Raw genomic sequence first — 14,653 nt, 5'->3', positions numbered from 1 at the left:
AATGTTTTGCTAAATCACTGTTCAAACAAAAATAAGATTACATACACACATTTAAAAGTGTATGTTTTAAATTGCTTGAATTATTTTATATTTTAGAAAAGCCAATATGTGCATTGTTCAACTATATTATCAAGATTCCTGGTATAACTACCTCATAGCATTAAGTAGATTTATTTTGTATTTTTCATTCATTTTAACTTTCATTTTCACTCTGTTGGTTGTTTAAGTATTATAATAATGTTGTATCTTGTACCGTTTGTTTGTTTTAACAAGTGGGTCTTAATATTAAGCAAATACAACCTTAAATGATCAACAATGTCACGACTCAAAAGACAGAGAACCCAAATGCACAACATCAAACAGTATCAGAGTCCAAGAGGCTTTAATCGGGTCAAAGGGATGCAGGAGCCAACACATGGCCAAAGCTCCGGGGGCCGTCCTCCGGGGGCCGAGCCGACCGGCGACACAGTTCCGGGGGCCGTCCTCGGGACGTAACCGGCGGATCCGGGGGTCGGTCTCGGGGCTTAGCAGGTGGGTCAGGGGGTCGGTCTGGGGACGTGGCTGGCGGGTCAGGGGGTCGGTCTGGGAACGTGGCTGGCAGGTCAGGGGGTCGGTCTGGGGACGTGGCTGGCGGGTCAGGGGGTCGGTCTGGGGGCGTGGCCGGTGGGTCAGGGGGTCGGTCTGGGGGCGCCGCAGGCAGGATGCGGGGAGCCGGTTTCGGGGCTGACAAGATGCAGGGAGCCGGTTTCGGGGCTGACAGGATGCGGGGCGCTGGCTCGGGGGGAGCCCGGGTCCTCGGCGCTGGCTGAGGGGGAACCCGGGTCCGTGGCGCTGGCTGAGGGGGTTCTGGGACCATCACCGGAGCAGGAGCTGGAGCTGAGGCGTCCAGGACCACCGCCGGAACAGGAACCGGTGGCGATGCATCCAGGACCCCCGCTGGAGCAGAGGCCGATGCGTCCAGGACCACCGCTGGAGCCGGAATGGGGGGCGATGCGTCTAGGACCACCGCCGGAGCAGGAACGGGAGCAGGAGCTGAGGCTGGAGCTGAGGGGTCCAGGACCACCGCCGGAGCAGGTGGCGATGCGACCGGGACCACCGCCGGAGCAGAAACAGGCTGGGACTGCCTCCGCCGTCTTTTCCCCTGGAGCTGGAGGCTCCCCGCATCTTGTCTGCCCCTGTTCCGGCTACCCGCATCCTGTCTGCCCCTGTTCCGGCTCCCCGCATCCTGTCTGCCCCTGTTCCGGCTCCAGCTCCTGCTCCTGTCCCTGTTCCAGTGGGGGTCCCGGACGCACCTGCCCCTGTTCCAGTGGTGGTCCCGGACGCACCTGGCGTCGAGCCAGGCGTGTTCCCCGGACGCACCTGTCCCTGTTCCAGTGGTGGTCCCGGACGCACCTCTCCATGTTCCAGTGGGGGTCCCGGACGCACCTCCCCATGTTCCAGTGGTGGTCCCGGACGCACCTCCCCATGTTCCAGTGGTGGTCCCGGACGCACCTCCCCATGTTCCAGTGGTGGTCCCGGACGCACCTCCCCATGTTCCAGTGGTGGTCCCGGACGCACCTCCCCATGTTCCTGTGGTGGTCCCGGACGCATCAGCCCCTGCTCCGGTGAAGGTCCCGGACCCCCCCCCAGCCAGCTCCGAGGACCTGTGTCGCCCCCCAGCCAGCTCAGAGGACCCGTGCCCCCCCCCCAGCCCGCCCTGGATGTGGACTGTGGGGACATCTGGGATCTGTCCCTTGAGGGGGGGCCAGCGCCTCGGGCCCGGGTACCCCCGCAGCCGGCGCCCCGGACCCGGGTACCTCCGCAGCCATGTCAAGTTCCAGAGCCACGTCTGTGTGACATCTCTGTGAACTTGGAACATGCATGAAGCTGGTGTCTAGTATCTTGACAAAGAATACATGGAGTCTTAGAATTTCTCTGGTCTGACTTTTGGTTATCATTATTGGCAACTGTTTGAGTGGTAAGAACACTGGCCTTGTTTCTCTTCACATCGCAGAGATTTCTCTTTTCAGTGCTCGAGTCTGAAGAATGAAGAGCATGAAGAGACATAATGGGATTGCAGGCAATCTCAGCTTCAGTTGACATGAAGCTAGCAAAGTCCTTGAAGCTGGGGAATTCTTGCCTCTCGTTCAGGCTTCGTGTGACTTGACAGTTCCAGGGTGAAGTCACCCAGTCTGGTAGTTTATGAACGAGCTTCTGGTTTTCCTCGGAGTCATTTAATATGTCAAGGCCCTTGACATGAGGCATGGCATCTTGACAGGCATTCAGAAAGTCTGAGAAGTTTCTGAGCCCCTCAGCATCCTTAGTTTGAATCCTTGGCCAATTGGAGAGCCTTTCTCTGAATGCTCTCTGAATGGCGAATGGCTGGCCAAAGCGGGGCTCAATTTGTCCCACGCATCTTGGTAGGCTTCATTGTCACTTCTGTAGAAGGTGCCATCTAGAGCCTGGCGTGCTGGGCCACCAACATATTTCTTGAGGTAGTAGAGTTTTTCAGCTGGAGTGATTGCCCTTTGGTCGATGAGCGAGATAAACGCTGCTTTCCATTCAATGAACCATATTGGATCACCGCCGAAGACGAATGGCTCGGGAACAGGCAGTCTATTTAAGGCTACGCTGTGTTGAAAGACCTGAGTGAGAGAGGAAAGGTCTGTATGAGAGGGTACAGAAACATGGGGTGGGGGGACTGCAGTTACAGGCACGTTCTTTACCTCCTTGTTCCTTTCATCATTAGTGTAGTAAGCAGCGTCACGTTCCGCCTCCTTATCATATATTTTCAGCTTGGCCTGGGCTGCCCGCACTTCTTTCTCTGCCTGCAATCGCTCCAACTCACGCTTTTGTGCCTCTAGATCCTTCCGTTGTTGTTCCTCTAACTATCGTATTGATTCCTTTTGTCTTTCTTCCTCTTGCGGCATCTCATAATTCACTTCCTTCGCTGCTAGTTCAGCTGCTGCATCTACTCGTTTGGCCGCCAGTGAAGATGAAACAGAATAGTGGTATGACTTGCTGTAACTTGTCATGGAAGCAGCGGATCCATAAATGGCAGAGAAGTTCATGAAGGCGGCGTCTTTCTCGTTTCTCATCAAACTCAGCTTCTTCATCTATCACTCTGCTGTGGGCAATGTTAATGATTTCTGTGGTCACTGATTCACATGTATCAACTCGTCTTCTTATGTCGGTGGAAGGTGTAGTGAGATCTCGAATTAAAAAGTACATGTTCATCATGTCTATTTTACCTCTCTTAAGTTCATCAATGAGAAGCCAGAGCTCACTCTCTTGCATGTATGTCTTTAGCTGATCTCTCGCTTTGCGTATTTGAAGCTTCCACTTCTCATACATGGATAGTAGCCTTTTCTCCCTTTTCTTGGCCTCTTCCTCTTGGTGCACATGCATCTTCTCAGTAGGATTTCGTGCACGCTCAGACCGACGGAGACCCTCGGGTGGGTCATCAGTAATCTCAACAGTGTCCTTCAAACATAGTCTCTCAGAAGCATCTGCAGATATGGGGAGCTCATTTTGTGGCTCTTGAACTTCATGCTGAAAACCAGCCCTCTGCTTCTCCAACTCTTTATCAATAGCTGATTCTGCCATTATCAAGTAAATAATTGTAACTTTTAAGTTGGGAGAAAACCTTTTAGCCGATATAGTTAAACCATGCAATGAACAGCATAAGTATAGCATATAGCATGTGGGTACAAATAGTTAGCACAGATGCATAAACAAAGAGACACTTAAATAACTGTAACTGTAAGTGCAAATACCACAGTAAACACCATTTTCAAAGAACTTGAAATGCAAAGTCCAAAAGCAAAAAATGTCCCTTAGCTATAAATAGTCTGTTTATAGCATGTAAATGTAACAAAAGTTCCCTTTTGCTGTCGTTGAGCAGGTGAGTATTAAATGTTAATTTTTTCAATCCACAAAATCTGTTGCTCATCTGTAGTCTGTATAATTGTAGGTTAATACTCACAATTCTGCTTCAATGTCACTGAGTATAGCCGTACTTGACCATTGCACCAAATCCTTGTGACTGCTGCCTGGATCACCGTAGATATGGCACCAACGCATGGAGATGTGCTGCTTGATGGATCCACGTGGACAGCAGGTGGCGACGCAGCATTAGCAGCATAAGCAGACACACCATGGAGATCCTCCGTTGTAACTTGTCACGGGCAGCCGGTCATCAGGATCGATGAGGGTCAAGCTCTTACTGTAGCGAACCCCAGCCAGACAATGGTGAAGCGTAGCCTACTGATGTTTCTCAAAAGAGCTTTATTTATGTTCAGCCGTCATCCTTATTGTTTGAACACACCGTGAAAAGCCTTGAAACACCTTCGGAAAACACCTTTGGAAAACACTGTAAGAGCTAGATAAGACAGATAAATAAATGCAATTAGCTCTTACAAACAAATAAAACCTGTATGACTGTTAGCTTTGCGGTCATTTTAAACACTTTACCTCGTTCCCAATTCCAGCTAGGCGCTTAATAATCAGTAGATTAGCCTTTAGCAGCAGAACACAGTCCATTTTCCGTACCGCCCGCGCTCTGCTTCAGAGCTGCGTTCAATTGACCTACTTTTTTTAGATGCGCGATTGTTACTTCCGGCGAAGAGTACCAAAATAAAAGCATCATAACATGAAATCCGGTAAAACAAATAAAAGCATACAGGAGCGGTTACCTTATTAATGGAACATATTTAAGAGTTACTTACATTTTTACTAGATAGATAGATTCTGACTCTGTCAGAGTAGCTTATATTATTGTTTTCATGAGCAAGTGTTAGTTGGGTTTCAGTCCCACAGAAGGTGCACATTCTGTGGTGACATGTAATGTAACTACTTGTGTCTATCCATGCAGATGCAGTAATTTGGGAGCGGCCATGATTGCCTGAGAGCTCTGATTGCTTTATGGGGAGCACCTTGTAGTGATGTTGTGATTTGCTGACTGCTTAGCCAGGGGTGGAGTCAGGAGCAAATATAAAGGGGAAATGGTTCAGGAGGGCTGCCATGGGGAGAGGTCGATGCCAACACATCTGCTGAATTATGATTTCTGTTTCTTGAGTTGCTTTGTTTTGTTTATAGACCTAAGTTGTCCAGGCCTGGAACCACATTAAAACATTACTTTTTTTTGCAAGCCTGCCTTCAGTCTGATGTCATTAAGGGTATTTCTTACTGACAAGTAGCCTTTCACAACCCACTCAGTAACAACATATATATATATATATATATATATATATATATATATATATATATATATATATATATATATATATATATATATATTTTTTTTTTTTTATTTCATGAAATACAACGAACTCCCGATATATAACGTTATATATAAAGTGCGTCCGGGACCATCACTGGAACACCCGGGCCCCCCTCAAGCCAGGCGTGTTCCCCAGAAGGGAGGATTCCTCCTCCTCAAACCGAGGCTGTTCTTCTCTGCCTCCGGCGGAAATACTTCCAAAAGGTAATCTGCTCTCCTACTGGGTCCATGCTGGCTGGTACGTTCTGTCAGGAAGCTTGTAGTGGGACCCAGATGCAGGAGAGCAGGAGGCAGGTGTTCTCAAAACACTGATTTATTCACTCAAACTAAACCAAAAACGCTGCTGGGGATATAAAATCAGAACATGAACGTGACTACGAAAACCTGAAGGTGAAAACATGGAGGGAGGAAACCGGACCAGCAGGGAGCAAGAGAAAGACAAGACTACACAAAGGTTAACGAGACACAGGTGCAGACGATCAGGGCAGATGGGAAACAGGAAGATCAAACAAGGACTCAAACACAAAGACATGGGCATACTTCTATGAAATTGCATACTTCTACCCTAATGAGTATGCAAAAAAGTATGTGAGATTTTTTAGTGCGTCCGGAACATTACTACTATTACACAATAGTATGCGCTATCCATATGGAGGATTTTTTGTGCCAAAATTAAATAAATAAATACATCATTCATTCATTAAAATGGGAATGAAATATATCATTAATTAATTAAATGTGTCATTAATTAATTAAAATTAGAATGAAATATGTCATTAATTAATTAAAATACAATTCATTTTAAGTAAAAATATATTATTATTTCAGCATTTAATTAATTAATGACACATTTAATTAATGATTTCGTGTTGCGTGTGAATCATGAAATGTAAAACTGCATTTAATTAATTAATGACATATTTAATTAATGATTTCGTGTTGCTGAATCATGAAATGTAAATGTAAAACTGTCAGTTTCACTCGTCAAACTCAGTGGGCGGGGCTAACGCAAATCTAGTGGAATCCACTGCTTTGGACTTTCTAAACATGACAGCTGTGAGTTCGGAGGATTTTCGTGAACTTTGTAAAGAGTTGGTGAGCGATATCTTCGACCTTGCAGAGTATGTGGAAGCAGGATCTGCTGACCCCGAGCATGTAGCGTGTAAAGCAGAGGAACTGATTGAAGTTGTTGGAGTTATTTCTGCACTTTCCCATCTTGACTTGATGTGCAGGGGAACCAATGAGGTGTTTGGAATCCGCCCACTGAGTTTGACGAGTGAAACTGACAGTTTTACATTTACATTTCATGATTCAGCAACACAAAATCATGAATTAAATGTGTCATTAATTAATTAAATGCAGTTTTACATAATGATTCACACGCAACACGAAATCATTAATTAAATGTGTCATTAATTAATTAAATGCTGAAATAATAAATATATATTTTTACTTAAAGTGAATTGTATTTTAATTAATTAATGACACATTTCATTCTAATTTTAATTAATTAATGACACATTTAATTAATTAATGATATATTTCATTCCCATTTTAATGAATTAATTATGTATTCATTTATTTAATTTTGGCACATAAAATCCTCCATATATCCATACTCATTCCGGAGAAATGTATTGGTATGGATTGATGGACACTAGCTAAGCAGAAACTTCCCACAATGCAATGCAGCGGTGTTGTTGATGTCATAAGTATAATATTTAGTATAATAATATTATTATATGATATTAATATTATAATATTCGTATATAATAATATTATATATTGTCATCTTGTTTCGGCCAGGATAAACGGGAAAGAGCGGAGCGGTGCTGCTACTGCTGCTGTGACACCAACTCCCCCTCCCGACGGCAGGAAGTGCCGTGTGCGCTCTGAGTAGTACGTCCAAATTAATGCATACTATTGATATTTACTCAAAAGTTTGCCGAACTAAAGTATACTTTTTGAGTATACACTGTTTAGTATGGCATTTCGGACGCACCGATGGGCTTCAAAATAAAACGGGAAATGTCAAACCCTGACAAATATACATCCACTTGAATGAAAATTATACTAACCAAAATGTCACACACTCTCATAACAAGTGCATAAACAGTGTAAAAAGGACTGGAAAAACCTTTACATAAAATGAAAAAGCCACACAAATTTAATTGTACAATACTTTTAGTATTCATATTCATAAGTCAGGTCACTACAGTGTTAAATGACTAAAGTGATGACATCTGGCCATAAAGAGCCAACCTTCAATCAAAAGAGCACACAATTATACATACACTTGCGGCTTTATATAGTTTTACCTGATGATGTACATATGTAAAATGCAAATAATACGTGTATGGATTCTACAAATCTGTCATTTCAGTCAGACTGATAGAATAATTAGCTTTATTTTTAAGTCACGAAAGTGTTTTGATTAACTCTGATTTAAGAACAAATGTAAATCTGTGCTCTAAACACCAACAGCGTTTATGCCTTGTGTGCTGACTGGGTTGTAACAGAAGAACTTGGTCCTCTTTTACCAGACCATGCTGTGTCAGAAGGCCTGGTACAACATTCCCACAGAGCACGGTCTGGCATGGTCCATGTGTGAGAGAGCATGTACGCGCCCTCATCCCTGTTCATCGTTTGTTGTCCTTGTTTTATTATTTCTATGGCCTCCAAAACCCAGCGCTGGTGTCATTTGTCCTCAGTGCGGATGACTCTGGTTTTGTCCCAGTTCATGATATAATTTTCCCTTTTACAGTGGTCTGTTATGGCTGACTTGTGGGTCTCTTGCAATACCTTCTCTTTTATTGCTCTTGTCGAATTTTTCCCGTGTCCTTCTCACATTCCTCTTGGTGTTCTTTTCTCCTTGTGTTGAAGCTTCTTCCCGTTTCTCCGATGTATGTTTTATTACATGATTGACAGGGTATTTTGTATATTACGTTGCATTTTTTGTTGTGATCTATTTTGTCCTTTGGGTGCACTAACAACTGTCTGAGTTTTGTGTGTGGCTTGACCGGTGTGTTGATGTTGTATTTCCGCATGGCTCTCTGTATTTTTTCCGTGATTCCTCTAATATACGGAAGAGTCACGGTTCCTCTGTCCTCAGGCTTGCTGGTGGGTTTGTTCTTCTTTTTTGGTTCTGTTTCTTTCCTCCTCACTTGTTCTGCTCCTTTGTTTATGGCCCATTGTGGGACATGCTTTTAATGCTTGTTGGATGTGTTTCTCCTACATCGCTCTGTCCTCCGGGTCCGTGATTATTGTCTTCTGTTCTGATGACTGACATCTTGTGAGCTGTGGGGTGTTCTGATGTCCATAATAAATATTGATCGGTGTGGGTGGATTTCCTGTGGATTTTTATTTTGATATCTCCGCTGTCTGTGTGGTGTATTTTTATGTCCAGGAATGCAATGGTGTTGTCTATCTCTTCCTCATGGGTGAATTGTATGCTTCCGGGGGTGTCTATTGCGTTGAGGTGGGTTGAAACTTTGTCTGAAAAAAGAAACCATAGGATATCTATCTGAAGACATAATGAACACAATACAACTGAAAGTTACAGCTTTAACTCTTCAACAGGAGGTTTCGGGTCCCCAGATACAGGCTGAACACACACAAACAACAAGACTTAATCATTGACCAATAGGTGAAGACAGTCCCTCTGATGCATAGCAGAAGAGGTAGCCTATATAGACCAATGAAAGCAAGACTACACCTACATACAAACATTTGAGGGATGGAGAGTTCAGCTTTCTTTTTTCTGGTGAGATTGCTTCTGAGTTTGCTTGAGATGAACTCAGTTGTTGACCTGAGTGGGTATGTGACTGGTCCAGAAAAAAGGATTGGGCTTTCAGAGACTGATGGAGTCGGTACTGAGACATCCTTGGTGAAATGTAAAATGCAGGGTACTGCTCGTTTGCCCGCAATCTCCATGGATGGTGACTTTGTTATTGGGGGTATTTTTTCAATCCACAACAACATGCTTAATGTGATTCATAACTACACCACCATGCCTGAGTCACCCGTGTGTGTTGGGAGGTTAGTAATTGGGGAAGATGGTTGACAAAGAATGTTAGATGTTAGACATGTAAGAATATAAAAACCTGTAATTTTTTGCAGTGTTGAATCCTGGTGCAAATGTTTTGTGTATTAACGTTTAGACTAAACTGGTAGAAAACAACTTTTTCATCTTTGTCTTTGAGGATAGATTTGCAGAACAACCTGCCAATTTCCCAGGTTCCCAATTTTCTTGTGCTTTTTCTTTTGTGAATTGTTCTAATATCACCAAACTTAAACAGTAATGCGTGTGTGTATGCAGCATTGACGCACGGGAGCTGCGCTTCTCTCGAGCTATGATGTTTGCGCTTGAGGAGATAAACAACAGCACGGAGCTGCTGCCAGGGATCCGGCTGGGTTATCAAATCCACGATTCATGCTCCTCAGTGCCCGTGGCCGTGCACGCAGCCTTTCAGTTAGCAAACGGTCAGGATCCGGTCTTTTACGTAGGAGCAAACTGCTCCCAGTCTGGATCTGGAGGTGTGGTGGGTGTCGTGGGTGAGTCTGGATCCACGCCAACCATCAGCATGTCACGCATCATGGGGCCCTTTAACATTCCTCTGGTAATAGGCCACTTTCGAAAATGTGGTTTCAAAATTAATGTATTCATTAACTGACTGCTTTATCATTATTTTTTTCTTTCTTTTCTTTTTGCTTTAGGTGAGCCACTTTGCCACTTGTGCCTGCCTGTCTGATAAGCAGCAGTATCCGACCTTCTTCAGAACAATTCCCAGTGACCAGTTCCAAGCTGAGGCGCTGGTCAAGCTGGTGAAACACTTTGGTTGGACGTGGATAGGTGCTGTCCGGTCCGACTCGGATTATGGCAACAATGGCATGGCGTCTTTTCTTAATGCAGCTGTCAAAGAGGGAATCTGTGTGGAATACTCTGAATCTTTCTATCGGACCGACCCACGCAGCAAGATTCAGAGAGTAGCTGATGTTATCCGCAGGTAACTGATGTTGCTTGTGCGTTTCACTACTGATGCGGTGCCTCTGCAAGGAAAACTAAAATAATAGGCAATATGTCTTCTCACTGTATGAAACAACAACAAAAAACATATAATAACATAATAACATATAATAATAGATAACTGAATTACGTAAAAATGTATGCACATGAGGAAAAGGGTTTTATACATTAATGCACTGTTGTCTGTCCAGGTCCACAGCTGTGGTTGTTGTTGCATTCATGGCCACTGGAGATATGACAATCCTGTTAGAGGAGCTTGCCAGAGAAAATCCACCTCCTCGCCAGTGGATTGGTAGTGAATCATGGGTAACAGATCCACACTTGGTAAGATTTGGTGTCTGTGAAGGGGCCATTGGATTTGGAATTCCAAAAGCTGCCATCCCAGGTGTGAGAGATTTCCTACTGGATCTCTCTCCCTCTGAAGTGGCTGCCTTGCCAGTGTTTAAGGAGTTCTGGGAGGATACATTCAAGTGCAGCCTTGAAAAAGGTGAGTTTTTCAGGGTTTTTTTTTTCATCTTCTTCTTTTGCAGTCAACGTGTATAATAATAATTTTTTGGGATGAGTTGTTTTGTTGTCTGATGTGTGAATCTTCTGTATTTAAATGTTCACAGCAGCGTGATCACACAAATTTCAACTGAAATACTGATAAAAAAACACAAAGACAGAAATATGAGCAAAGTATCAAACTTGATTTGATGACGTTTGACAACAAAACTGTTGAGAAATTGAAGTTGAAATCTCTTGGAAACAAATTCATGATTTAAGTTCTTAACTTTGGATGCACGTGTGTATTTTGAGAAAGTCCACTGACGTCCTTAGATAGCCTACACATAAAAGAAAAAAAGTAAAGTCAAATGCTAGGATTCAACCCCCTGCTTCTGTTGTTGTGTGTGTAGGTACTCCCGCAGACAAGCGTGTGTGTGATGGAACTGAGGACATGCAGACGCTCCAGAATCCGTACACCGAAACATCACAGTTGAGAATTACTAACATGGTGTACAAGGCTGTTTATTCAATAGCACATGCCATGCACAATGCAGTGTGTAAGGAAACAAATTTCACAACTCAGTGTGACAAAAACTTAAGACTGGAATCCAAGCAGGTCAGAAGAAACGAAAAATGAATCACACTGACTTTATTTAGCTGTGATCTCACCTGTTTTGATTGAAATATGATTTTTTAAATTCTACATTATTTTCCTTCCCTCCTTCTCTTTGCTCGTGTGGTGAATTTTACCCTCTCAGGTTTTTACTGAGCTGAAGAAAGTCAGGTTTTCCCAAAATGGTTATGATGTGTCATTTGATGCTAACGGGGATCCTGTGGCTGTTTACGAGCTGGTCAACTGGCAGAGGAGTGAGAGTGGTGTTATGGAGCTGGTAACAGTGGGGTTATATGATGCTTCTCAGCCAGTGAGCCAGGAGTTTCGTATCAGCAAGAACCTGACCTGGGTGGAGGGTGGCGCACAAGTAATGAGCCTAATGACAATAACTAATGAAACTTTCCTGATCTGCTTCATAACAGCTACTCGTTACAGCTGTGTCTTTGTGACAGGTGCCGGTGTCAGTGTGCAGTGATAGCTGTCCTCCAGGAACTCGTAAAGTTCTGCAGAAAGGGAAGCCCATCTGCTGCTATGACTGTGTGGAATGTCCTGAGGGAGAGATTAGCAACACTACAGGTACAATAAATGTTTGCTATGCTTATCTATAAAAACTATGTGTGCTAACAGCACTTTCTGATGGTTTTCTTTTCCAGATTCCGTTGATTGTTTCCCCTGTCCCAGTGAATTCTGGCCTAATGCAGAGAGAGATGTCTGTCTCCCCAAACCTGTAGAGTTTCTATCGTTTGACGAAGTCCTTGCGATCGTCCTGGCTGCATTCTCTGTTGGTGGAGCCTGTCTAGCCGTCATAACAACAGCTATTTTCTTTCATCACAGGACAACTCCAATTGTCAGGGCCAACAACTCTGAGCTGAGTTTCCTGCTGCTCCTCTCCCTGACTCTGTGTTTTTTATGTTCCCTAACTTTTATCGGAGCACCTTCTGAGTGGTCCTGCATGCTGCGTCACACAGCATTTGGCATCACTTTTGTTCTCTGTATTTCTTGCGTACTTGGGAAAACAATAGTGGTATTAATGGCCTTCAAAGCTACACTGCCAGGTAGTAATGTCATGAAATGGTTTGGTCCCTCACAGCAAAGATTGACTGTGGTGTCTTTCACTTTCATTCAGGTTTTAATATGTACCATTTGGCTGCTACTTAGCCCGCCCTTTCCAAAGAAAAACCTAACCACATACAAGGAAAAGATCATTTTGGAATGTGCACTGGGCTCTGCGTTGGGTTTCTGGGCTGTGCTCGGTTACATAGGACTTCTGGCCATTTTTTGCTTTGTTTTAGCAGTCTTAGCTCGGAAACTACCTGATAATTTTAATGAAGCCAAGCTGATCACCTTCAGCATGCTGATATTTTGTGCAGTCTGGATCACCTTCATCCCAGCATATGTCAGCTCTCCTGGGAAATTTACTGTAGCCGTGGAGATATTTGCCATCCTGGCCTCCAGTTTTGGTCTCATACTGTGTATGTTTGCTCCCAAGTGTTTCATTATATTGTTTCAGCCTGATAAGAACACTAAGAAAGCTTTAATGAATAAAGATTAATCCTTGTATATTTTGTGCTTGGAAGTCATGTTGGGGATGTCATCTGAGACTGCGAAAGTTAATTTGAGAAAAACAAAAACTTTAAATCTCGGTCAAACATTTGAACACACAATTTTCTAACACTTTGTGTCATTGAATTTGGTACATTGAATGGTTTTATTTTAACATACATGTTGTGATGTGTTAAACATGAAATAGAATGTAAAAAAAAAAGGAAATCTGAATAAAGTGGTTGGTTCTGATGTATTTTTTAATTAATCAATATGCATGTATTGAATATTTAGACATCTGATACTGTTTTCTAGAATAATTGACCACTGAAGGGCCCTGGTCAGAGAGCCAACAAATCATCAGATGAATTTTAAGACTTTTAATGAACAATGGAAATGGTAAAAACATGCATTCTTGTACAGAGTGTCATAGAATAGAAAAGTAGCCTTAAGTGACTTTACTCCTGCATTGCTGTACAAAAGAGCGGAGAACGGGAAAGACAAAAATGAACTGCATAAATCAAAATAAAAGTATAATGCACTTCAAATTAGGCAGATTACTAATCTCTTTAACTTGAAGAATTTGTAACTGTATGTTTCTTAATAATATTTAGGGCCCCAGCACTTACAATGCGAAGGCCCTATTGTATCTGTAGGATTTTTTTTTTTTCCTTGTTTTTCTCGTTTTTATTTTTCCGAACACATGAGGGCCTTTTTGCCCCCCTCAACGTGCCCCAAAAGTCACCAAATTTTGCACGCAAGCCAGGCCTGGCGAAAAATGTGATATGTAATGTTTTGCATTAATGGGCGTGGCAAAATGGCTCAACAGCGCCCCCTAGAAAACTTTGTGCCTCAAGCCCCACAATACAGTTTGACATACATGCATGAAAATCGGTACACACCTGTATCATGGCGCAACTTAAAGAAAAGTCTCTTGGCGCCATGGCAAAAACCGAACAGGAAGTCGGCCATTTTGAATTAATCGTGTAATTTTGGCACAATTTATGTAATTTCTTCGGACGCTTCTTCGCCCGAACCGTAACGTGCACCCAGGTGTGTTATACATCAAAATGTGCGTCTCCATCCTGCGACGACGCGCATTACTGTTCTCAGTCAAAAGCGCTACCGTGGCGACGCTAGACGCCAAAAATCGCGCCCCCCTTCATCTGATTAGTGAGGACTCGAGCAGCACTGTTCTGAACTAGCTGCAGCTGTCTGATGGACTTTTTTAGGTAGACCTGTGAGAACAGTGTTACAGTAATTAACAATTGCTTTAATAAGCAGCAACAAAATATTTTTTTCAGCGCTATCAGTGGGAACGCGTACAACAGAGCCCGAGGCCACTGGGGAGCCAGTGCGTCCACCCCCATCGGTGCACTCTGATCGTGAAGCGAGAAAAATAGGGGACACTGAGTGTTGTCCTGCGTCGGAAAGAGGTCCACGACCAGCCACCCGTAATGCTCCCAAACCAGACTCACTACTAGGGCTGAACGGACGGTTGAGCTAAGCCACGGAGAGGCAGTCAGAGACGAGAGAAGAAATTCAGAACTTCTGCTCGTAGCGAGAAGAGGGTTTTGAATGACGTGCAGCGCAGTGTCAGGTCCCTTTATAGGGTAGGGTCTCCACCCTCCCTGACACTCACGTGCTTAGCTCCAGCCAATCCTGGCTGGCGGAATGTAATAGGAGCTTCTGATGAGGTCACGCCGATGGCGTTCCCAATGTGAGA

The 14,653-nt window shown here is 43.8% G+C and overlaps 1 protein-coding gene across 1 annotated transcript; it reads left to right on the top strand.

Moving 5' to 3' along the window:
- Nucleotides 1-9,152: 9,152 nt before the first annotated feature.
- LOC133441831 (extracellular calcium-sensing receptor-like) lies at nucleotides 9,153-12,937 on the top strand. Its single transcript, XM_061719503.1, has 8 exons — nucleotides 9,153-9,298; nucleotides 9,579-9,879; nucleotides 9,977-10,266; nucleotides 10,478-10,773; nucleotides 11,183-11,388; nucleotides 11,531-11,752; nucleotides 11,838-11,961; nucleotides 12,039-12,937. The coding sequence occupies exons 1-8, from the start codon at nucleotides 9,159-9,161 to the stop codon at nucleotides 12,935-12,937; spliced, it is 2,478 nt and encodes an 825-aa protein (XP_061575487.1). The 5' UTR covers nucleotides 9,153-9,158.
- The last annotated feature ends 1,716 nt before the right edge of the window (nucleotides 12,938-14,653 follow it).

The sequence above is a fragment of the Cololabis saira genome, chromosome 4 (genome assembly GCF_033807715.1).
Source record: "Cololabis saira isolate AMF1-May2022 chromosome 4, fColSai1.1, whole genome shotgun sequence".
NCBI classification, from domain to species: Eukaryota; Metazoa; Chordata; class Actinopteri; order Beloniformes; family Belonidae; genus Cololabis; species Cololabis saira.
This window is presented reverse-complemented; position numbering and strand designations above follow the sequence as displayed.